We start from the raw sequence: 26175 nt of genomic DNA, 5'->3' as shown, positions 1-26175 counted from the left end.
CTTCATGTTACCTTGGGATCAGAGAAGGCTTACACACAGGAGTGACATTTATACTGATTTGCTCAGGGTAAAGGAAGGGATAATGAATGCAATCAAAGTCAGAAAGAAGGAAGAACATTTCCGGCAAAATTAAGTCTGTGTGAGAGGAAGAAGCCTGACATGTTTGAGGATCCAAAAATCAGAGAGGAGAGAAGTGGGCGTGATGGAGCCGGCGCTGGAAGATGGAGAAGACTCAGGCCCCCAGGACCTTGCTGGCAAGGGTGAGGGCAGGGGTCTGACCACAGGTACAAGAGGAAGCTGTAGGTGAGCTCAAGATTCACACAGACTGGCTTTAATACCTAGCTCTGCCACTAGTTAAATTGATAGAACGTTTCAATGAGTGACTTAGTCTATCTCAGAGGACTATTATAAGAAAGAAATGATGAAATTATCTGTAAAACAATGTGGTAGATTTTCATTAAGTGTTAGTTTTCCTTCCTTGGAGCACAAGGCAAATGCAGGGAGTAGTGCAAAGGAAAAACACTCAGAAATTAGGTTAAATGCCCAGTGAAGGAGTCTGTATTTTGTAGTTCACAGGAACCAAATGGAACTACAAGGACTGTCCACAACCTATCAGTGTCCACACAGAAGTCAAACCTGCTTCATCTGAGCTCCTACTCCATGCTTATACAAGAGAATGGAGTGGGTGTCCAGAGATCAATATGGCATGATAAAGAGGAACATGGGATGGTGAAATGGGCACAGCCAGAAAATGAAAGAACAGCCAAATAGCTAAGAGTACCAATCTCTGAATAAAGACTCCTTGCCTGGTGGGAGAGTTGGAATGTTGTTGCTTTTGCCCCTATGGATGGTTATTTTAATTCCATGGGAGCCCAGAAGGATTCAGAAAGCTGTGAACTGGCCACATGTCTTGGACCTTTTTTTTTTTTTTTTTTACATTTCCTTTTTTTTTTTTATTGGTGTTGAATTTACCAACATACAGAATAACCCCCAGTGCCCGTCACCCAATCACTCCCACCCTCCGCCCTCCTCCCCTTCTACCACCCCTAGTTCGTTTCCCAGAGTTAGCAGTCTTTACGTTATGTCTCCCTTTCTGATATTTCCCACACATTTCTTCTTGGACCTTATGTGTGTAAATCAGACAGCTGATGCTGCACTTCCCTTTGTGCCCTTGAGAAACATAAAGTAGCTTGCCAGAGCCCTCCCTGCAGGTGAGAAGGGCAGCTCTCTGCTGGGAACACAACAAACAAAACTCGCAGAATCCTAGGAAGCTCATCCAGGAGAAGGGCTCTTCCCAGGTGGAAGAGGTTCCTGTTCTCAGAGGAAGGCTGGAGGGGCTACAGTCCGGGCCTTCAGCTCTCTGCCACTTGGTTTTGAGTCCTTGCTAACATTCAGTTGTATCTGCTACCATCAGTTGTATCTGCTAACAATCAGTTGTATCTGAAACCTTTGAAAGGCTTATGCTTCTTTAATAAACAAAGATTTATTATCTGGACAATTTCTATGAAAAAGTAGTTTAAAACCAGTGAAAATCTGGACTTCCTATAACTCAAGAATATGGCACTATGCCAGGAAAAAAAGAAAGAGTCAAAAGTCTGTCTCAATTAATGACCTGTGTGCCTATTTTCCATCCATAGTGCCTCAAAAGTACCCATACATAGAGTCCAGGTAACCATGAAATAAAATATAATGCTAATGTATAATAATATAATAATAGTGAAGCTAAGATAATCTGGTTGAGGAATGGAGCTCTTCCACACCATCAGAAGTACTGGACTGGTATGTCTTGTCAAACCTACTGTTGACATGCAGGTTTCTGCTGGGCAGTCCCTAAATCCACCACCCTGGTTGCAGTCAAGTCCAAGGATGTGGACTGTGCCAGTTTCTGGGGCAGCCCTGGCTTGGGCTGGAAGAACTGACACAGGAAGCCCGGACACCTGCACTGCCCAGCGCCTGACGCCTGGCCACTGGGCAGACCTTCCAGATGATGACTGCTTGGTAACTAAACTTTTGCCCCAGATTCCCTCATTGTGCCACTCCTGCCTCCTAAAGGGGTTTGCACACTTCATTCTTGCCTCCTGGTAAAAATGTTACCTAAATTATGCCTAAGAAATCTACTCCCCCTGACATTATACCCTGCTAGTCAGGATATATCCACCCTTAAGAGTCTTTCCGAGCAATCATTTATCATTTATTCAGTGGTAGGAATGGTAAATGTTTAACAACTGGCTCTCAGTGGGGGTGGGGGTGGGGGAGCTATCTCTGTGTATACTTACATTAAGTCTACTATAAATTTTACTGATAGGATATGTGGTATACAATTTATAAATCGTAATAATAAAATATACAATACCCTTTTTTGTAAGTTTCTTATATATAACCTGTTGAATCACCCAAAATGCTTTCATTTATTTTTATCAAACTCTTGCATCTGTGAGCCAACCTGTAGCTGCAGTTAATGGGTGAGTATAGATGCCATTTAAGTGTTGGTTGATGTTTTCATTTACTTTAAGGAGGTAAAACAAGGAGAAATAACCAAGGCTTATGGTGGAACCCCACTCATTCATCAATGGGACAAAGCAACTTCTTTGTCCAATCAAGTAATTTTTGAGTACTGAAAGAATATTTCCTCAGGTTTTTTGTGCTAAATCATAATGAAACAGCCAGAGAAACTTTTAACCTGCATTACTGACATTTTCTTGATCACTTTCTTAAGTCTAAACTGATGATCAGCATATTTCTCCTGTTAAGGACCTAAATATTATTAGGCTTTTTGGGCCATATATGGTCTCTGTCACATATTCTTGTGTGTGTGTGTGTGTGTGTGTGTGTTATGTTTCACAATCCTTTAGAAGTGTAGAAACTAAAACTATCCCTTAGTCCCTGGGCCATACAATACCAGACCTAGGCTGGATTTTGCTCATGAACTATAGTTTGCCAATACCTGATCTAGACAGTTCACAAAATAAAAAAATCAAGACCTGATTTCTGATTTTTTTATGGTGTAAATACTCTAAGCCACAACGTAATGTCACTAAAATGATTGGGAAGAGATGTGCACCATCATCTATTATTTCCACTATTCAGATACAACAGATATCAATAACCACCAGAGCATAAATAATAGCAAAATGTGGTAAAACAGGGAATAATGGGTTTTAAATATTTACTGTGATTTTGTGATCGAACTCCAATAAAAAAATATCAAAAAAAAATCTGACCATAAATAAATGAATATAGCCCTCTGATTACAACCTTGCTTTTAATCTTCCAGAAGTTGTGGGTGCAGGAAGGCTTTACTAGTGTCAAAAAAAAAAAAAAAAAAAAAAAGCCTTTTGCCCTTAATTTAAATCATTGTTTTTCTAGGGAAATTTAATTTGGGGGAAAAAAAATGTTTTTCTAATTAACTGGAAGACTGTGTGCTATGCAAACAATAAAGATTCTTGTTTGAAAGTAATGCATGCCCCTGCTCCTAGGACTACCAAGGGAATTAAAAATAAAAAATGCAAGCAGCTCCGACCTCGTATTTTGCCAGAGCTAAACAGAATTCCCAGATCCAGAGTTTTTCACGTCAGTTCCCAATTTAAAACCCACAAGTGTTGAGCGGGTTCATGCTTCGGCAAGACACATCTTCTCATCTCTAGCAAAGACTGTATTTGATCTCCTTCTGGGTTTCTCGGCACGTCCCTCATTCCCTCTTTCTTCCTCTTGTGCTATGGTTGGCCTCAAAGGTTAGAAACTACACAATTAGATGGATCGGGGAGGATTTCATAATGCTCTGGTACTGGGCTGGGCAGTCTAGCCAAATTCCGTTCATTAGCTAAGGCGCCGGGGTGAGTGTGGCCAGTAAGAATGCCGTTTTGGTTCCACTGAAGTGCTGATAGGGAACAGGAAATAAGCTTTTTTTTTTTTTTTTTTTTTTTTTTTTGGTTCCTGAGTGGCAGTATGGACAAGTGAAGAGTCTGAGATGCTGGGAATCTGGAGGCCAGGAATTAATCTCCATCTCAACCACTTGCTGCGCAGCTCAAGCAACTTCTGTTCTCTTTCTCTCTTCTATTCTGACACTGTTTTCTTATTCTTTATATACCAGCATCAGATTTCTGTCTACCTTAGACTTTAAGCATTCCATAGTTAAGAATCAAGTAATCAATTCATGCACCATTTACTGAGTACCTATGCTATGGTAGGTGCCAAGATAGGTGCTTTGTAAACTGATCAAATCCAACATAGTCCCTGATCTCAGAACTCATTCATGACCGAGGAGGCAGATCTCTTAGAAAACAAATACAAAACAATAAAGTGTAGTGTGACCAATATATTAAAGTTGCTATGGGAAAATCGGCCAAGGAGCTTCCCTTAGAGAGCCAGGGCAAGCTGTGGAAAGGAAGGGACTTTGAACCACTCCTGTTTGAATGAAGGGGAAGATAATTTGGGGGAAGAGGAGAGCATACCAAAAGAGAAAAAACAATAGGTCTGAGGTCAAGTGACATAAGGCTAAAAGTGGAAGGTTTGAGCAGGGCAAAAAGCAAGAGTACACTTCTTACAGTATGCTTCTCCTGACATGTGCACAGAATAAAGCAGGTCTAGGTTTTGAGAGAGAACTTGGATACTAGCAGGTTTTAGATGTTTTTTTATCAACTAAGTAGAAATTAGACATTGCTATAATGTTATCTCTCTTTTAAAGGATTTTATTTATTTAAAGAGAAAGAGAGCATGAGTTGGGAGAGGGAGAGGGAGAGAAAGAATCTTAAGCATACTCCACACTCTTCACGAAGCCCAACATGGGGCTCGATCTCAGGACCCTGAGAGATCAATGACCTGAGCTAAAATCAAGAGTCAGACATTTATCTGACTGAGTCACCCAGGAACCCCTGTTATCTCTTTACGCTTTTTTTTTTTTTTTTTTTTTGCAGAGTCTTTACCTCTCAAGAAACTGGCCTGAAAACTTACAAGTATTATTGGCCAAAGCAGCGTTTCACACAATTCATACCATGAGGCTGAAAATTTACCTAAGTGTAGACTTTGTCCTGCTTGTGCATCCTAATGCTTCCAGTCATGAATTTTCTATTCTAGCACTGATTCTGTGACTTTTCTTCTCACATAATAGGCTTCAGGTGACAAAGCTAGACTTTCAGGAGCTCTTTGTCTTCTTAAGCTTTTGGCCTATGTTTTTTTTACATAGCTGCCATCCAGTAAATAGAGGTGTTCAGCTAGAACTCTCCCTCCCAAAAGACTCTACTTGCTAAAGCTTAGATAAAATCGAAATATTTGTTAAAATAATAATGCGTCATATTTAAAATATTCATAGTTATTTGATATAAATATAGTGAATCACAGCTTGAGCCAGAGCCAAATTTTAAGAAATACTAACACCTAGGTTTTGTCTGGTCTCTTTCTCACTAATGTTCAACTGCTATAAGCCATTGCATGATTAAACCCTGCTTCGATTTCCCAGACCTAAGTAGAAACAGTTGCCCTGATCTTTATCTTAAAATTATAAGTCTTATATAGTTTTAAACTTCATATACATGGCTCCAGTCCTTCAGGGATTTAGAGCAGGCTTATAAGTGATTTTCTCATGGCTTTAATATTAAGTCTTTAAACTACCTACACATAACTTTCCAGAGAGACCATGCTAAGTTGCTTCTTAGAATTCCCAGTGGGCTCTCAAAGTGATTCCTGCTCACTGTTTCCCTCCCTCAGTTTTTAAATGACCAGAAGCTCCTTTCCTCATGTCAAAAGAGTCCACCAACCCAATGAAGTACATAGAGGGAAAAGACCGTTGTTGCCCCAGAACAGCTTGTCCATTCCAACATGGAGGATTTTTTCCTTCCACGTGAATGTTCTCTTTCACATTACGAGATCTAATTAAATACTTAAAACTTTTTATTAACTTCCAAAGCAGAACCGTATCTCCTTACAAAGCCACTTATTTGTTTTTTGTTTTGTTTTTCAAGAAGCTAGGTCCCGGGATCCCTGGGTGGCGCAGCGGTTTAGCGCCTGCCTTTGGCCCAGGGCACGATCCTGGAGACTCAGGATCGAATCCCACGTCGGGCTCCTGGTGCATGGAGCCTGCTTCTCCCTCTGCCTGTGTCTCTGCCTCTCTCTCTCTCTCTGTGACTATCATAAATAAATAAAAAATTAAAAAAAAAAAAGAAGCTAGGTCCCCTTTTCCACCTGAAACATGTTTTGTAAAACATTGCCATAGAACATGAACAGTTGTTACTCAAAAATAAATCGTTCCTTTCAAATTTTAAAGATTGTATCTGTGAGGAACTTGTCATTAACCATTTGGAGGTATTCCTAGCAATCTCTAGCTCTTCTTTTAGGAAATCACCTTGAATCCTTGGCCTGGAATCAGAAACTATGGATTCTGAGCTCCTCTTGGGAGCTCCTCAACATTAGCCAATTACATATGTCTCTGTGGCAACCAAGGATATTTCTGTTTCCAGAATTTTTCTGTATCCCTTGTTTTCTATATATCCTTTCAAATTTGCTACTGATTTTCATTTTGTTTTGTTTGTGATAATTTCTTCAGTGATCGCCTTTTTCTTTAGCTAGTTATATGCAACATTACAAACCCTCTCCAAGTCGACTTCCAGAGACTTGGCTTCTTCAGAGCTAGTAGCTCATGAGCATAATAAAACATTTTGGAAAAAAATACATACATAGATCTATATATATAACATATATATTAAATGTTTTAGAATACATATTTGTAAGGAAGTGTAGGCCTGCTTTAAGATTCAACATATAATCTTAATCATTTGATTCAAATTACATTTTACAACATGCCTGAGAGCTTCAAAGGGCAAGGGACTAGAGAAGGAGAAGATTCACAGGAAGAAAAATATCTCCTTGCTGGAAAAAAAAGTCTATTCTGAGCATGTGTATGTGCCCGCACACATATGCATGTGTGTATATCTATGCATATAATCAAATTGTATATATTTTATTTGTAAAATATTTAGGAAGCACATTCTATGCACCAGAGGCATAAATCCATGTACTAGAGAGGAAGAAGGGAAGGGTACTTCTCCTATTCTCAAATTTGTCACAATCTAACAAGAAAAAGAGATACATGCAATAAAGCATAATATATATGTAATAAATCTTGTTTTCATATGAATAAAGGGCTTTGGGAACACAGAAACAGGTGTATTTAATTATTGCTGAGGAATTTAGAGTTAACTTTGCTAGGTCTTAATGGATTAGTAGAGTTTTACCAAGCAGCAGTTGGAAGATGAGCAAAAGACACAGAGGCAAAAAAGTATACAGAATAACCAGGTAACAGAGACTTACAGAGCAAGGACTTTACTGTGAGACATGGCAGGAGATGAGACTAGTAGAGTAAGGCTGTGGGACCAGATTATGAAGGTCCTTGAATGCCTTGTTAACATTTAAGTTTTTACTTATTTATTTGAGAGAGAGTGCACAAGCAGGGGGCAGAGGCAGAGGGAGAGGGAGAAGCAGGCTCCCCACTGAGCAGGAAGCCTGATGTGGAGCTCAATCCCAGGACCCTAAAATCACCTGAGCTGAAGGCAGGCACTTATGCAACTAAGCCCCCAAGGTGCCCCAACATTTCATTTTATTTTGAAAGCAACTGGACAGTATGAAAAGATTTTAAGCAGAGATCTGCATTTTTAAACTATAATTCAGGCTGTCATAAAAAGATCATGTATAAGGATAAAATAAACAGAAAAAATCAGTTGGAAGAGTTCATCAGTTAATTAATCAGGCCTACACCTCCTTGCACACACACACACACACACAAAAAAAAAAAAAAAAAAAAAAAAACAACTGCAGACTGATGCACATGATTATAAAGTTTTGCTCTAGAATAAGTTCAGTATAGGAGGGAGAGGAAAACTTGTGAGAGACATTTTAAAGCAGAACCTACTGGGTTTAGTAATCAACTGATCATGAGGAATTGGGGAAAATGAAGAGGCAGGGATGCTCTGGGATTTGGGGTTGGGTGATTGGGTATATGGCAATGCCATGACATAAAGCTGAGAAAACAAGAAGAGAAACCTATTTTGGCAAAGAGAAGTACTATCAGGCACTCATGTGGAGACTTGCAGGACAAAGTTAGAATCCTAAGAGAGGTGGACCTAGAACTACAGTTTTGAGAGCCATTGTTGGAGCCATATCAGTGAATAAGGTCACCACTTATTCAAGCATGGGACAAACATGTGAAGCGAGAAAAGAGCCAAAAGCAAACCCACAAGGCACATCATAGCAAAGGGAGAAGGAAAGGAGGAACCAGGAAGAGCCCAGAAAGAGGGGTCATGATGGGGGTAGGAAGAAAGGGTGCAATCAAAACTGAGGGGAAAGAAGGCTGCAAAAAGTAGGGGAGGCGGCCAGAATGGCAGGCTTTCCCAGGAAGAGGCTATTGTAGACAATCAGAGCACTAGGAACTTTAGGAAAATAATTTCTAGAGAATGAGAATGAGCTACATTCCTAAGAACATAGGGAGGAGCTGAGGTTACAGGAGCAGCAGCCCTAAAGCAGGGGGACTGTGTGACTCAAAAGAAACAGAAGGCTATAGGGATGGTTTGCCTTAATTCTGAAGTACTCAAGTATCCTAGGGAATATAACTTAAATCTTAAAACCTATACAGCTTGTCATCATGAGGCTTAGAATGTGCAAGACTTATCTTCCATATGCCTTGAGCTCCTGCTTCATTCAGGATTGCCTTAAACCCTGCTATGAGTAAACTGTCACTTAAAACGCTTTATACTGATGAGGCACACTTTATCTTTCCTCAGCACAGTTTTTTCAACCAGTGGAAAATGTTATGAAAGAAAATGGCCTCACAGTAAAGTGTGGGGCATTAGAATTTGGGTATTAGGTTGAATTGTGAATGAACACCCATTTCAGGGATGTCAGGTGTGGGGGGAGCAGTAAAGAGGACAGCCACAAACCCTAAATCCTCAGGCTGAAGGGAAGCCAATGAAAAAGCCTGGAAGACAAGACCAGGGAGGAGGAGGAGAACCTGGGGAGCAGCGTGTTGGGCCACTACAAGAAAAGAATGCTTCCAGAAGAAGAAGGTGTTCAATGACACAGAAAGAAATAAAAGGAGACTTCTTTATTTGGAAAAAAAAATGTCCCTGAGACCTTGAAATAGCACTTTCAGTAGCATGGTGAAGCCCAAACCAGACTTGGGCAGCTAACAGAAGGGAATGTCCTTCACTTCTTTCATGCAATTAATAACCTACCTTCTACACACAATGAACTGTTATATATAATGTGTCTGAGCACGTGTATGTCTATATACATATGTACACAGATACATACACATATGTATATTTAAGGTATATTAATCACCGTTCAATGATTAAATATTTTTCTCTCACTTAAAAAAAATAATTGCAAACTTAGAAACTGACTTGTTATCCCAAGGAAAATTGTGAGATGTGCCAATACAGGGAAAAGAAGGCAAACTTAACAGTTTTTGAGAGACACTTTTGTTAGAGTTTCTGAGATGCTTCATTCATTCTCTGAGTGAATTTCATTCTTTGTCTTTCTCTCCTTGCAGTGGAATGGAGCATATCTAAAGACTTTTGTCCTTTGGCTGGAGAAATCATCATGGAAAACCTGCAGACCCTGAGATGCACAATCATGGGACTTAAAACGGTAAAGGCCAAATGTTCCCATTAGGCTTCCCATTTCCCTGCCCCTGATGTTTGTGCTGGGATTTGGGTAGCAAATGCCTACTCTGGAAGCAACTGCCAACACCCAGTCCTCTGGCAACAACTGCCACTCGTTAAGTGTGATATGTCTGGTATCCATAATCTGAACCCCACAAAGGGGTAAGCAGACAGCATGAACCACTTTGTAAGTTGCCATGTTCTACAGACATCAGAAAAAAACTGGCCTCATACAAGCCTTGAAAGCTGCTGCTTTCTGGATCACAGTCTAATCTTCAGGGGGGATCAAAGGCTCTGAGAGATCCAATTTTGACTCTCTGTCTGATGGTAAAAATAACAGCCTCCACTAACCCTCACCCCCATAGTCTCAGTTGAGATCAGTCATCTATTGGAGTCATACAATTTCCTGAGAGAAATCCTTTTCCCTTGATTAAAAAAAAAAATCTGTCTAAATCTGCTTTCACAGAAAAGAAACTATATATGGTGGCACTACATTTCTCAGTAATCTGAACCAATTTAAACTGTGAATGAAAAACTGGAAGAAACTGTGTTTATTTGTTTAACAAATTTAAACTCAAACATTAATTATTTATAGAACTATAAACCATATGAGCATATGAAATGTAAAAAATAAAAACAGCTAGCAAATCAGTTCATCCTGGAACAAATCCTGTATCTCCTCAAATAATTAAAATGCAACAAAACAATCATCAAAATCTTTTTAATAAAAACTGTTTAAGGTATACTTAAATCTGTATTTTTTTGCTCCAATTTAAATAATATCTGAGGACCTTTCTATTTAAAAGTGAGAATTTTCTTGCTTTTGCTGTCATTCTTCTAAAAGATTTGACCTTTAAAATGGTTATCTGCAAAGTGTGATCCTGAAACCTAGCATTAAAAAGCTGCATTAGGTTGCATCTCTTCAAGTCTGAACCAGCTTATTCTAATAGAAGTCTTGGTGATTGGGTCACCACCACGGAATCTGGACTTTTAGTCCTAATCACATGTCTACACCAGGGGCCAACAGTGTGGATTACCAGAGCAAACAAACCCCTGAGTGGGTGGCCCCCAGAGATGCTATCGGCAGGAGACTGCTTCCCAACCCTATAGCTCACATGATGGAAGAGGGCCAGAAGAGAACCCTAGGGAATTTCCTTTGCTTAAAAGAAAAAGTGATATTGTGATAAAAATGGAAAACTCTCCACAGAGAGTTTCTCTAATATTTGAACTAATTTTTATAGGGATTAGTTTTTCCACTTGGTCATCCAATGAGAGCAATTCAGACACTATCCTAATCACATAAAAGCCTAGAAGTAGACTGACACTTATGCAGAATCGCCATAACCCTGAAGTCCAAGGAAACCTATTTCTAATGTTAAAAAAATTAGCTTTATAATATGGTAAGGCCAAAATTATTAAAACTTCTAGCAAAAAAAAGGCACTATAAAGATGCGGTGATTTTATTTTTTGTTTTCTGAGGTTTTTTTGTTTTGTTTTTTTTACTTCAAACGCTGTTTTACAATTTTCACAAGCAATGTTTTATCAAATGCTGGCTTCAAAAATGCCTCTTTGGGTTCACTGGGGGAAAAAATGAGCTTCTCAAAGCAAAAATATAAAACCATATAAAACATTTAAAAGATTATAAGTAAGCAAACAACTCGTAAATTTTTAGTGTCATAAGACATTAAAGAATATAAGCCATTGTTTTAAAAGATGGTTTTAAAACTGAAGTGAAATCAAAGAATTTTAAAGTTTTAATAGCTAAGTAAATATATTTATTGTAGCATTATTTATTGTGGCATAAAATGTGGAAACAATCTGAATGTTCACCAGTGGGGGGTATTGGTTAAATAAATGACAGTATTTGCCCACAGTGAAGTACTATGCAGACACTAAATGAATGAACCAGATCTTTGATTTACTAATCTGAAAAGATATTCATTGTAACTTGTTAATTTTAAAAGAAGTCGATCAGCTAATAAAAGTGATGGTGACTGCCTCTAGGGAGGGGTAAACAAGGAGAAGGAGGTGAGAAATTGCTGTTTTGGGTAAACCTTGCAGAATTGTGTGTGACTTTTAATAATTAGTATATAATTCAGGGGAAGGAAAAAAGTAATTATGACATTCCAATTTTGAAAAAAGAAAGCTCACAGAAACTGAGGGCACCCCAAAGATATGTATTAACTACACATAAACGTAATAGGAAAAGCTAGAGAGCTAAAGCATGGCTAGTGGATTTCCCAATGGATCAATGAGTTAATAAGACACAGGAATCTGCTTCTAAAGTAAAACTGATTCAATACAATCCCTAATGCATACATTCTATTTCGATACTTTTCAGGGCCAACGGTATTTTGTTCAAGTCTCGGCTTATAACATGAAAGGATGGGGACCTGCTCAGACCACAGTACCAGCATGTGCCTCGCCTTCTAGTAGGTGGTGAACTCTCTCAAGCCTGGCCACAGGCTCCAACTCCCCCTTCATCCATCCTCAGGATACCATTGACATTCCCTCTCCCCACTGCTTGGGACTACTAACAAGACCTCCTCAGAGTAGCAACTGGTTCACATAATGAATGATTCCTCTACAGAAATGTTCCCCTTGGGAGGCAACTAGATAGAATGAAAAGAGAGGGAATTTGGAACCAGCAAGATTGAATTCAATACCCATGATACCATTTATTCGCTGCGTGGCCTTCAAAAGTTCCTTAAACTCTCTGCATCTATAGAATCCAATCCTACCTTTCCCAAGGCTTTCATGGGGATGTGGTGAATCACACGGAGTGGCTGGCCCATTCTAGCTCTCCTCTCTCCTCCTGACCTCCTTACCCCCATCAAATTGATAAGAGAATGAGATACAGCAAATCTTAATTACCTGACATTCCATCAGAAGAAAAAGCTTTTAACAGGCACTCTGCTATACTCTGCTTTAAATATATGACATTTGTAATGGTGGCTGAAAACCCCCAGCAAAAGCCTCTTCTAATCACTTGAAGATTAATAATTTATGTATAGTATTTTGGTAGCTACTAACCACAAAATTTAATTAACCAGAAGAAATGTCTCTAGATATACCATGATAGATTTTTCTGTATAATTGAGCCTATTACTCTGAATTTGTTTTCATTTTTAAAAAACCTTCACGACTGTGATAGTTCAAAATGATATCATATGCTTCTTGTAAGAGTGCAAACTTCTACTTCCTTTGTGTGACAATTTGCCACAATAAGAACAGCCATTTCTTGTACCCCATAATTATTTATCTAGGAATCTAGAGTAAAGTAACAAACGTAGACAAACAATTATGAACAAATATGCACACTACAGCAGTGTATCAATATAGTGAGATACCGTGTATGGTAGGGAGAACAAATATCCAATATTAATTCAGTGGTTAAATAAAGTATGATATATACATATCCACATTATAGAACAAAATACAACCACTAAAAATGGTGTTTAAAAAAATCATTGTGTAGAAAACTCCTACTTTATAAGTTTTATGTAAAAACATAACACAAAAATATTTTTAACATATTTAAGCTGTGAGTTTGATTATTATTAGGTAGGCCTGTATGCACATAACTATCAATATTTGACAGTGGATATTTGGGTTATAAGATCATGGGCTCTTTAATTGTCTTTTTTATATATTTACGTACTTTTCATGTTTTGTAACAACTCTTTACCTAAGATCAACCAAGAATCAGGTGGCATGTTATGGGCTTTCATCAGTGTCTCACTGAATCCTCACCCAAGTCCTTCATCATGTTTCTGTTTTGTGGATAAGTACCATCATCTTCATCATCTGCATCACTCTGAACATCAGAGCCAACTTCTATATGTTGTAAGACTTCTTATATGCTGGGCATTAATCTAAGAACTTTACATGGATCAACTCATTTAATCTCCATAACAGACCTATTAAGGTGGTTTTTTAAAAAAAAAAAGATTTTTTTTTATTATTTATTCATGAGAGACACACAGAGAGAGAGAGAGAGAGAGAGAGGCAGAGACACAGGCAGAGGGGAAGCAGGGTTCATGCAGGGAGCCTAACATGGGACTAGATCCTGGGTCTCCAGGATCAAACCCTGGACTGAAGGCGGCGCTAAACCGCTGAGCCACCCAGGCTGCCCTAAGGTGGTTTTTATTAATAGTCCCAGTTTACTGGTAAGGGAACTATTTACATAGAGGCACATGCATACATAGAGCCCAACATCACAAAATTAACAAGCACTGAAGTCAGGCCCAAACCCTATGGCCCTTGTTCTTAACCACTATGCTGTCCTCCACTATTAAAAAGGAAATTGGGGCTCAGAGAGGATGCTGCTTTGCCCAAAGTCACAACTCTTGTATGTGGCTGAGCCAGGATTCAAGCCTGAACTGATCAAGCCCATTCCATGTCTCCTCTGCTGTGGGAACTAGTGCCCTGCTATCAGGCAGACAAGGAGACTAAGAGCCAGCCAGCCAACCATTCCTGACTACTGTTTCTAGTGGATTCACATACCTACACCAGGTGATACAGGGCTTTAAACCACAGACACCAGAGATCTTGAAGGCCCCTGAGTCCGATAGGCATTGAATGATTTAATTATTCCAGTCTTGTTTGGACATCTTTCTTATTAAAGACACCAGAAACACAAACTGAAAATAGTGCAAGATTAAGATACTAAGGGGAAAAATCTAGAATTCTTGGCGGGGGTGGGGGTGGGGGTGGAGAAGAGTATATATTATTGTAGATGAAGGGATAGAAGGGACAGAAAAAAGAAAAAAAAAGTGTCAGTTGACCTGAGAGTGGGACAGGGGAAAACTACCCACTCCAAATGCAAATTCTGATCTGCATATGGATACATTTACTTATAAGCATCAGACATTCTATAAACTTCAAATTCTTTTTTTTTTAATTTATTTTTTATTGGTGTTCAATTTACTAACATACAGAATAACACCCAGTGCCCGTCACCCATTCACTCCCACCCCCCGCCCTCCTCCCCTTCTACCACCCCTAGTTCGTTTCCCAGAGTTAGCAGTCTTTACGTTCTGTCTCCCTTTCTGATATTTCCCACACATTTCTTCTCCCTTCTCTTATATTCCCTTTCACTATTATTTATATTCCCCAAATGAATGAGAACATATAATGTTTGTCCTTCTCCGACTGACTTACTTCACTCAGCATAATACCCTCCAGTTCCATCCACGTTGAAGCAAATGGTGGGTATTTGTCATTTCTAATAGCTGAGTAATATTCCATTGTATACATAAACCACATCTTCTTTATCCGTTCATCTTTCGTTGGACACCGAGGCTCCTTCCACAGTTTGGCTATCGTGGCCATCGCTGCTATAAACATCGGGGTGCAGGTGTCCCGGCGTTTCATTGCATTTGTATCTTTGGGGTAAATCCCCAACAGTGCAATTGCTGGGTCGTAGGGCAGGTCTATTTTTAACTGTTTGAGGAACCTCCACACAGTTTTCCAGAGTGGCTGCACCAGTTCACATTCCCACCAACAGTGTAAGAGGGTTCCCTTTTCTCCGCATCCTCTCCAACATTTGTTGTTTCCTGCCTTGTTAATTTTCCCCATTCTCACTGGTGTGAGGTGGTATCTCATTGTAGTTTTGATTTGTATTTCCCTGATGGCAAGTGATGCAGAGCATTTTCTCATATGCATGTTGGCCATGTCTATGTCTTCCTCTGTGAGATTTCTGTTCATGTCTTTTGCCCATTTCATGATTGGATTGTTTGTTTCTTTGGTGTTGAGTTTAATAAGTTCTTTATAGATCTTGGAAACTAGCCCTTTATCTGATATGTCATTTGCAAATATCTTCTCCCATTCTGTAGGTTGTCTTTGAGTTTTGTTGACTGTATCCTTTGCTGTGCAAAAGCTTCTTATCTTGATGAAGTCCCAATAGTTCATTTTTGCTTTTGTTTCTTTTGCCTTCGTGGATGTATCTTGCAAGAAGTTACTATGGCCGAGTTCAAAAAGGGTGTTGCCTGTGTTCTTCTCTAGGATTTTGATGGAATCTTGTCTCACATTTAGATCTTTCATCCATTTTGAGTTTATCTTTGTGTATGGTGAAAGAGAGTGGTCTAGTTTCATTCTTCTGCATGTGGATGTCCAATTTTCCCAGCACCATTTATTGAAGAGACTGTCTTTCTTCCAATGGATAGTCTTTCCTCCTTTATCGAATATTAGTTGCCCATAAAGTTCAGGGTCCACTTCTGGATTCTCTATTCTGTTCCACTGATCTATGTGTCTGTTTTTGTGCCAGTACCACACTGTCTTGATGACCACAGCTTTGTAGTACAACCTGAAATCTGGCATTGTGATGCCCCCAGATATGGTTTTCTTTTTTAAAATTCCCCTGGCTATTCAGGGTCTTTTCTGATTCCACACAAATCTTAAAATAATTTGTTCTAACTCTCTGAAGAAAGTCCATGGTATTTTGATAGGGATTGCATTAAACGTGTATATTGCCCTGGGTAACATTGACATTTTCACAATATTAATTCTGCCAATCCATGAGCATGGAATATTTTTCCATCTCTTTGTGTCTTCCTCAATTTCTTTCAGAAGTGTTCTATTAAACTTCAAATTCTAATCAGACACTCTCCTTCACAGCCTATTTGAAAGGGCTTTCTCCAGAATGACAAGAATAGTTGTCCAGGACTGGGAAGAGTCACTTATTACTTGCTAATTAACAGAGCAAATGGCAATGCTTTCTAAAATGGCCCATTTGACTAGTAGGGATGTCTGGCAAAGCACTAAAATCCAAATGTCATTATAGGTGCTGCAGACATGCCATATCACTTGGAAAAGAACAATATAAAAACACTCTGGCTCTATTTATAAACAGAGTATGACATTGTGATGCAACATATATCAGTATTCAGATATTTACTAGAGGACAATGTATTCTAACATGACAGAGTAATTGGAAATTTGGTAATATGTTCCAGTAAGCTATAAAACTTTTTTTTAATATTTTTTACAAAAGGCCTTAATGTGTTTTTATAGACTTATGTTATATGGTATGGTACATAATAAGAGAAAAGGACCCAGACAGGCTTGTCTGAGTTACGATCAGGAAAGCCCTGATATCGCCAGTGAATGTGAGCTCTGCATTGTGTTGCAATTGAAGTGTCTCATTACCAGAACAGTGAACTGTATTATGTGGCACAATCTGCTCTTTTCCTACCACACTAAGTTTATTCCTGTCAGGTTCCTGATTTCTTAATATATTTTCAATTTTCTCCCTCATCCCTAAAGTCTCCTATTTTATGTAGTCGTCAGAACCTTCCAAACATCTATGAGAAAAACTCATTCTTTCCAAAAACCTTGGCATCATGTCCAGTGCTCACTTGGGCTGCAATTTAGCATTAGTAATTTTCAAATGTATCATAAAGTCATCAGCTTGAGCTTGCCTCTGATGTAATAGGGCTTAGCCTGCAAGAGCCAGCTCCATTTCACCTCCCCTTGCATTGATGGCAGTATTAACACTCATTAGAATGTATTAGCATGTGCAGGGCCACATAATAACTCAGCCACCCAGAAGTCTTATTCAAGCAAACGTATCTCCTTTTATCATGAGCACTAAAGATGCACTCACCCAACTGAGGGAACAAAACCATAATGGCCTTTGGGACTCCATACTAGCAGCATTTATGATCACTGTGCCCAGATACCAGGGAAACTGCAGGTAAGACCAAGGGTCACTTGGAGTTTGATTCCTCAGACATTTCCAAATTTCCTGGTAAAAGCACCTTTCCTAGCCCAGTTTACCTGAACACCACCCTTCTATTCACAATGCCTCACCAACATTTAATGAGTGTCCCTGCTGTGCCCAGAATGGTGCTTTACTTACACTATTTTTTTAAACTTCAAATCACCTTAAAAAAAAAAGATTTATTTATTCATAAGAGACACAAAAAGAGAGGCAGAGACATAGCAGAGGCAGAAGCAGAAGCAGACTCCCTGCGGGGAGTCCAATGTGGGACTCCATCCTAGGACCCTGAGATCACGCCTTGAGCTGAAGGCAGACGCTCAACCACTGAGCCACCCAGGCATCCCTTAAACAACCTTTTAAAAAATACTTGAAAACTCACTTTACAAAGAAGAAACCTGAGGCAAAGAGAAATTAAGTCACGGTTTCTGCCCACAAGGAACAGAGTCTACAGAAGGCACCTATGCCAATTCTCTGTCTCCAGAGTTGACCACAACTAAGCCACACCACACACACTCCAACCAAGCTCTGACCCTCCTTCCCAAAAGAAACAAAAAAAAAAAAAAAAAAAAAAAAAAACCCAAAACAAAACAAACGTGTTCACGGTATAAGGAAATGAGCGCTATATGGGGGAAGGGGGGGCATGAGACTACATTATGGTCCTGGCTCTGCCTTAGACAAGCTAAGTAACATAGAACTGGAATGGTTCTCTCTGGGCCTCAGTCTTCTGAGAGGTAAAATGGAGCCGGGTAACTGGATGAGGGTAGAAAGGAGGAAGGGTTCGAAAATCTCTGAGGCCTCCTCCTTCATAGGGAATCATCTGACAGGGTAAGAAATGTTTCCATACTCACTACACTACACTCTTCATCAGTGAATTCCCTCCTTTTTTAACTTATGATTTACATCATGCCATATACAGGCATTGCGCTGGATATCTAATAAACCTCTCATTTAATCCTCACAAAAAATCCTGCAAGGTAGATACTGTGTTCAGTTTTCAGAGTACAGAGCAAAGGCCCCATCAGCATAAGTTTAGTGCCTTACAGACACTGAGCCAGGATTCACACCCAGGCTTATCTGACTCCTGAACCTGTGTTCTTTCTAACTGTGCCATACTATTAGGCATTGGATGGACCCATGAGTGATGTTTTTACCTAACTTTCACCATCAGGACAGCTGCATTAAGTTTCTGAACAACGGAGACTCCATATATTAAAATAAATCTGTGGGGAGGGAATGTGAAACTGCTTCAATTAGAATTTAAGCCTCATATATACTCATGAACTAACCAGCTTTACTAGAAAAGAATGACTAGCATTTTTAGAGAAAGCATTTCAACCAAGAAGCACTTTTAAAAGGTTCAGAGAGTAAAAGTGAGGTAGGGGCAGATAGAAGAAAGGATGGACTATGAAGTGACAGATCCACTGAAAAAAAATAACCCAGAGTTGGAGACAGCAGAATTACCATCTTGACATTAGTCCCATATGGGTTATTACTCTTGATATCATTATAGCCAAATGGAATGAAAATAGAAGGGGGAGAAAAATCTCAGTGGGTATTGCAATTTAAATTTGCCATGTAAGCTAATACTGTATATTTAGAGACTGAGCAGACAGGGTGGTTGGTGGCTCGGAGTATGTGCAGGGGTTGCTGTGCCAGCTAACCAAAGCAGACATTCATTAGAGCAAAATGTAGATTTCCATTTCTTGGCATCTGACGTGGGCTCTTTCCTTGGAAAGAAATGTCAATTTGGCCAAAAGTGTGAAACCTACAATAAAAGCATTGGGACTGTGGATTTCATCTAGTCTGCACATTCCCACCCCTTTCTTTCCTACTGTGGAAATCCAGTTGTGATTTGGGGTGCTCAGTGGAGAGGTAGCAGGGGAGATGATTAGGACCTGGGATGCTGAAAAGGAGGCTAAGGAGCTGAGGAGGGGAAACGACTCCCAGAGTCCCTGATTTCTTTTGGCCTTCAGTTACCACTTTCTCTTCCCCTAAAACTGCCCAACACAAAAAAACCAACCATAATTGCTGTTTTGCACAGGGCCCTGAACTATGGCAGCCCCAAACCTTTGGCACTGCCTGCCAGCCGTGCAAGTGCTGGGTGCTTATCTGGAGTCCAAGGGAGTGTGAGTAGAACCCAGCTCCTGATGCAGTGCCTCAGGGGAGAGGCCTCTTCCCACATTAAAATTTCACTGTTTGTTTCTTTTGTTCATAGACTGGAAAGACTATGACGACAGAGAGCCCAGACACAGGGGACAGAGTGAAGTTTTGGAAGGTCTGCTGCAGCAGGTCCGAGCCCTTCATCAGCATTATAGCTGCCGGGGTAAGGATAAAAATCTGTGCTGGGCCATGGACTGAGGTCTCCGTGGCGCCGGTAATGTTAGCAGTTTCCTAACTGGGTCATACCTTCTCATTCATCAGGGAAAGAGAGATATTAATATTTGTACATCTGGAATCACTTTACAGCACTATCTTGCTTTAACCCTTCAGAAGAGACTTCCCTCTCCTTCATTCCCTTGGTCTCTTATTCTCTCACACCCTCTCTCCACACAAACAGTTTGAAAAAAAGCTCAAGAAAAACAGCAGCTGCTATTATTCCCTTCCCTTTGAATTTTCCCTTCATAAAACTCTCACAAAACTCAGTGTGCTGGGTCTTTGGGATATTCACCCTCAAACTTTTCAGCCCCAAAGAAAACTCCATGAGCATCCCTGAGGAAGTTTAGCCAATTTTAACCACAAGAAACCTTCATGCATATTTGCAATAAAGTTTGCAATGCAATTTGACACCCACTATCTCTTTCTCATCTTTGTTTTGGCAACTAATGCTAAAGCTAAGTGACTTGACCAAGGTCACAAAGCCAGGAAAAGACAGAATCAGGATCACTGTCTCTAAGTGCAGTCTCCCGCCCTTAACATAAGGACTGGGCACTAGATATGGATCTCACCCTGAATTTTAACCTGCCCTGTACTACTGCTTAGGAGAAAGTGGAGCACACATCTCTAGACCTAGCCAACTATACCCAGAGAATCTCTGAGAAGCTTTTAAAAACTTCCTTTCTATTTGGGCTATTCAAATGGGACAGGGTCAGGTTTCTGATCTGTGTAATGATTCGTGGAACAGGCACTTAGTTTTATTTGGAGAATGAAAGCCTCCATAAAGTTTTCGTTTTCCATGCTCCTTCACCCATCAGATCCCAACTGCATTGCACTCTCTAGATTCAGGGCACAGCTGGGCCAGCTAGGTAAGAAATCCATGGCTGAAACCTAAGAGATGCTAACTGAGTCTGAACCAGGTATAAAAAATCATACTTGGCATTAGCAAACAGTTGGTCCCAATTACTGTATAGCTATAACAACAGGGCTCTTCAGAAATATTGGCCATAGCTAGAAATGAGGACAAGAGTTTGCAAGAAAATAATATTCTTTTAATGAGTGGCTCATTAGAAAATGTAAATGTGCATGGAAGAAGCTGAGAAGGAAATCCAAGTGGGTTTTATTCACAAATCTGTAAAAAACTTTACCCAGACCATGGCCTTAACGATTCCACACTGACCAAAGTACACCCAAGTTCTCTGTTACCAGGACTCCTTTAACCAGGCCAGTCATTATTGAGGCTCTGTTCTCTCCACTACCTCTCCATCATCCCCCTGCCAGTTGGTTCTTATATGGCAGGGAAAGGTAATAAAGCAAATGACTAGATGATTCCTTGCAATTCACAAGCCACTTCACTTCATGCTTGGTCCTTACCAGAGGAAGAAAGCTAAAACTACTCATGAAAATGAGGGGTTTTCATATTATCTGAGGATTTAGATACTCTCCCCATTACTACTAGGTTACTATCTAATAAACAAGAAACAATTATCTAGAGAGCCCAATTATTTCAATAGCTCCCATTCAACTTTTATCATGTATATGCTATTCACTGACAGAGATGTAAATATGCAATGTCAGAAAATATTTAAGTAAGGCATAAGTAGAACTTCCCAAAAAGGAAAATTATTTTTTATACTGAAATGTACTCTGGACACATAAACAAGTACCCAAAATGTTTTTTTGATTTTTAAAATGCCCAGCTGAAAAAAGGGTCTCTGGTCAGTAAGTTTGGAAAATTTGGCATTATATATCCCTTTCCTAGAAATTTAAAATCAGCATTACAATATTAAAGAGTCTAATAAAGAAACATTTTGACTTTGGTTAACCAAGCATTTTCCAAATTTATTTGTAAAGCCATTGTAAAACTTTTTTCACAGAGTTAGTGTTCCCAGGTACAGACTTTGGGAAATGCTGACCTGTAATATGCCAACTTAAAGGAAATGACCTCATATCAAAAAAAAAAAAAAAAAGAACAACTTTAAGATAATTTAACATTACATTACTCTAAGTCTAAAATGATAAATCAAGGATAATTAAGTATTACATACAGAAAAACCACAAAATTGATATTTGAAATACTCAACTACAAGAGGGAGGCAAACCAGAAAATAGACTCTTACCTACAGAGAACAAACTGAGGGTTACTGGTGGGAGAGGAGGAGGGGCTAGATGGGGGTGCGGAGGGCGGGATGGATATTAAGGAGGGCATGTGTTGTGAGAAGCACTCGGTGTTGCATGTTAAGAATCACTGATTTCTACTCCTGAAACCAATATTACACTGTACTGATAAATCCTAGAATTAAAGTGTAATCATTGACTCCATTGTAATGAGCCTGGAGTGCTCAGTAAATACACAGCATATTCCAAATGCAGAAATAATAATAAAACAGCCCTTCTACTACCAAAGCCCTACATGGGAGATAACAAAACCGACATTAATTTCTGTATTTTGGCTAAAGAAGTGGCCACAGTTAACCTGCATGTTCAGTACTGGGATACAAATTCAACGGAGATGTGGAGCAGCCTTTATTATTCAGTTTATGCCCTGACATGCATAATGAGTAATAAAGAAGCCAGTTGTGTTCATCATGGCAGTGCCCTGTGGGAATGAATTTCAATTATCATCCAATTTTTCAGCTGGCAAACATTAACTGAAACACAGCCTACTATGTGTCAGGTGCTAAACATATCAATATGAATAAAATAAACTCTGTATGTGCCAAGCACTTAAAAGCTAAAGAATTACTGCATTCGGAGTCCAGAAAACCGACCACTGTTCCAGAGCCCTGAGCTACATAGAGACATAAGTCAGAAGCCACTGTATCAATGGCTCAGTGTGTCAGTATAGACCTTGAATCAGTCAAGATGAGCTATATATCATGCTGCAGTAACCAAATGACTCCTTAAATATTTATTTCTTCCACAAGCTATAGGTCTACCACTGTCAGCTGAAAGCTGTCCTTTTGTGTTATCATCCTTTCTCTAGAAATATTTATCAGCACTCATGGAAGAAGGAAAAGAAACTCTTGAATATCTCATATGGACATTCAAAATTCATTGGCCAGAACTGGGCACATGGCTACACCCAACCACAGGGTTTCAAAAAATGAAATTCTTTCATGTGCCCAGAATGGAGAAGACTCAGAATATTTAACATTTACACGGGCCCCTTTCCCAGCTAGTAGTAGTATTTCTCAATTTTCTTTTTTTTTTTCAGTTTAATCTTTAATTGATGTTATATATGATTATAATGTGAGAGTTGTCTTAGCATAAGCAGCTAAGATCATAGATTAGCTGGGTTCAAATTCAGACTGGACATTTACTAGCTGTGTGACCTTGTGCAATTACCTACTCTGGCTATAACTCAGTTTTGCTCACCTGTAAAATGCAGAGCAGAGTCTGCTTCAGATTTTCTCTCCCTTTTCCTCCCACTTGTGATGTCTCTCTCTCTCTCTCTCGAAATCTTTAAAAAAAAATTATACTTATCAGCCATTCTTTAAGGACTGAGTGACTTTAAATAAGTAAAGCACTTAAGAGCTTTATTATTTAGAAAAAGCAATTCCTCCCATTCTCCATTTTTTATTTCCCAAAGACAATCAATTCTTTTAGCCAATTCTTTTGATATTTTACTCATCTCTCTAAATAACATGTTTCTACTGCTAATCTTTCATTTTTTTAAAATTTGAGGCATTACAATCACTAAGATGATTTTTCCCCTCTGCTCTCTTAACTTGCACAATCCCTACCCTTTGTCCTCCTAATAATGTATTTGTATCATAATTTTAGTAAGATCAATATTTATTGCTTACATTATAATGGTCACTTAATTCTATGATTATTTTCCTTTCCTGGATAACTTTTTGTTCTCCCTGTATTTAAAAATCATATTTTATTGTATGTTTTATTGTTTTTCTATGTGGTTATAACTAATTCATCCCCACACTATTCTGCAATTCTGTCAATCTTCTCTCAATCAATCAAATATAATAGTACTGTTTCAACTGCATCTTCTTGAAGAAACCTCTCCAAGCCCTGTGACCTGCTCCAACCTAGACTGGTTGCTGGCTGCCTGTGTCTGGTGCACAGCTGGCATCTTAGGACTACTCTGGCACCCTCCAACACTGGATTGTTTATTTTTGTATTATAGGTCTTACTTTTTTTGGTTAGTCCTTCATTGTGGTGGAATCCTTACTCTAGTCATTTCCTGAGAGGATTCTTAGGAGCTAACTTTTGGATACACTGTCCAAAAATGCATTTGTTCTACCTACCATTTATTTAAGGTTTCAGATAAGTACAGAATCCTTGGTTGAAATAATTGTCAGGTTTTGAAGGAGTTGCTTTGTTCTTTTCTAGCATTCAGTGCTGAGAAGTCTGATGTCATTCTGATTCCAGAGGTTTTATAGGATACCTTTTTTTTTCGTTCTCTGGAAGGTTTTTAAGTTTCTTTTTAATTAACATCAATACTCTAAACTCTGCTTTGATATTTTCTTCATGTCGCTGAATAACATGTTTTATTGCTAATTCTTGATTTTTTTTTTAAGTTTGAGGCATTATCTAAGGAAGGATGATTTTCCTTTTTTCCCCTCCCCCCCCCTTACATGCACATTACCATTCCAACCCCTTATCCTCTTAATATATTGAATAATACAAAAAAAGGAATGCCGTAGTGTGGGTGTATTGTTTGTTGTGCTAAGGACCTGGCAAACCCTTTCAATATGGGAAGCTATACCCTTCAACTATGGGATATATTCCTGTATGTTAATTATTTAAGTATGTCTCTCCCTCTTTTTTCTATGCTCTCTCCTACCAGATCTCATAGTTTGATGTGGAACCTCCTAGATTAGCCAGTTAATTTCTCTTCTATTTTCCATCCCTATGTCCTTATGCTCTCTCTCAGAGATTTCTGCAACCTTATTTTCTAAGCTTTCTACTGAGTTTTTCAGTTTTTGATACTATATTTTTTAATTTCCAGTACTCTCTTTTATTCTCTGAGTATTTCTCTTAGATTTCTATTCTTTTTACAAGGATACAGTGCCTTTGTTTCTCTCTCAGGCTATTAATGATAGGCTTCATTTCTTTTTATAGTTTCTTCTCTCAGCATTGTCTCCTCTCTAAATTGCTCTTTTATTTTTTATTTTGGCCTCTGTCTTTCCTATTAGATGCTTTTCACATCTGCCTGGTGATCTTTGGATGTTCACTGAGAATTAAGAAAGAGAGTCAATAGCTGTTGGGGAGCTCTGGGTACATGGATAGGGCTCTTTATCTATATAGATATAGCCTATCACTGTAAGCATGATCTGGCATGGCCTTTTCTTTAAGAAACCAAGGAAAGCAATGTCAGAAGCTTTGGGTGAATTCTCTTAGTCTAGTCAGAGTCTCCAGAAAGGTTTTTTCCAATGTCCTTAATGGAGGGTGTAAGTTTGAGTATCAATGTTCTGAGAGCCTGGTGGGGAAATAACCTATAGTGGAAATTTTCATTTAATCCACCTGTTTTGGGTACAGTACTACCATCCCACCCCCACTTTTAACTGTACTCCATGTCTGCCACTCTAGAAACCCATTTTTATGTTTTTCAGAGAATAAGCCACTAGAGCTTTTTTTCTAGAGTGGAGAAGGGGCATTTGTTCAGCTATACAGGTTAGAGGAGAAGATCCAGAAGTCCAACTGCTTTTTAAACATCCCTCTTATTTTAGCTCCATACTCATCCCCCACTTTCAGCAGTATGTGGTACCCAAGGGGTGAATCGGGTTACTTCTCAGTCTTCTCCACCGCTGGCTTAGGATTCATCTTTCTCAAGTCTGCTAAATCCATCTGTTCATCTGCTTTCCAACTACCAAAGTTCACTTGCTTTTGTTTCCTTTCCCATCTCTTTGTCTTTATAGATTTATGTAGTTTCCTTCTTTTTTTTAAATTCTTTTTACTCTGGTTTGAGTGAGATTTAGGAAGTATGTAATAGAATATGTTCAATATGCTGCCTTTAACCGGAAGTCTCAGCAGCATCATTTTCAAGCACAGTATGACCAGCCAAATTCATGTTCAAGTCAGAAAAAAATGTTTTTGTTTTGTTCTGCCAGGAATAACCATTCCCAGCACTAGCTTGAAGCTGGCATGAAAGTTTGTGTCAGCTTATTCCCAACTGGTCCTATAGGATCATAGGCAGAGCCATACTAGGCCTCAGCCACAGGCTATTGCCCAGCTTTCCACACCAAAAAGCAGTGACACAAACCATATTCTCACCCCAGTGACATCTGTCTGAAGTTTGGTGATGACCCCCAACAACCTCAGCTTCTCTTGATTATACAGAATATGAGAATTGAAATCAGTGATCATTTAGCTCAGCTCCATGGAGTACTATTTTAAAAACTATCTGGGGAAGCCTGCAAGTTTTATCAGTGAAATCTCTAGGTTGTAAATAGAAGGGATAAACAG

General features: G+C 39.1%; 1 protein-coding gene and 1 pseudogene across 3 annotated transcripts in view; one reads left to right on the top strand and one right to left on the bottom strand.

Moving 5' to 3' along the window:
• ANKFN1 (ankyrin repeat and fibronectin type III domain containing 1) overlaps positions 1-26175 on the top strand; it is a 379429-nt gene that overhangs the window by 292635 nt on the left and 60619 nt on the right. For all 3 annotated transcript variants that reach the window (XM_072779922.1, XM_072779921.1, XM_072779919.1), the window contains exons 8-10: positions 9539-9636; positions 11992-12082; positions 19589-19696. In XM_072779922.1, coding sequence (XP_072636023.1) covers positions 9539-9636; positions 11992-12082; positions 19589-19696 — 297 coding nt within the window. The remainder of the gene's footprint in view (positions 1-9538; positions 9637-11991; positions 12083-19588; positions 19697-26175) is intronic.
• The window catches only part of LOC140606470 (uncharacterized), a 64942-nt pseudogene that overhangs the window by 20475 nt on the left and 18292 nt on the right, over positions 1-26175 (bottom strand).

The sequence above is a fragment of the Canis lupus genome, chromosome 16 (assembly GCF_048164855.1).
Source record: "Canis lupus baileyi chromosome 16, mCanLup2.hap1, whole genome shotgun sequence".
In the NCBI taxonomy this organism is placed as follows: Eukaryota; Metazoa; Chordata; class Mammalia; order Carnivora; family Canidae; genus Canis; species Canis lupus.
Note: the sequence above shows the minus strand (reverse complement) of the source record. Positions and strands in the feature narration are given on the sequence as shown.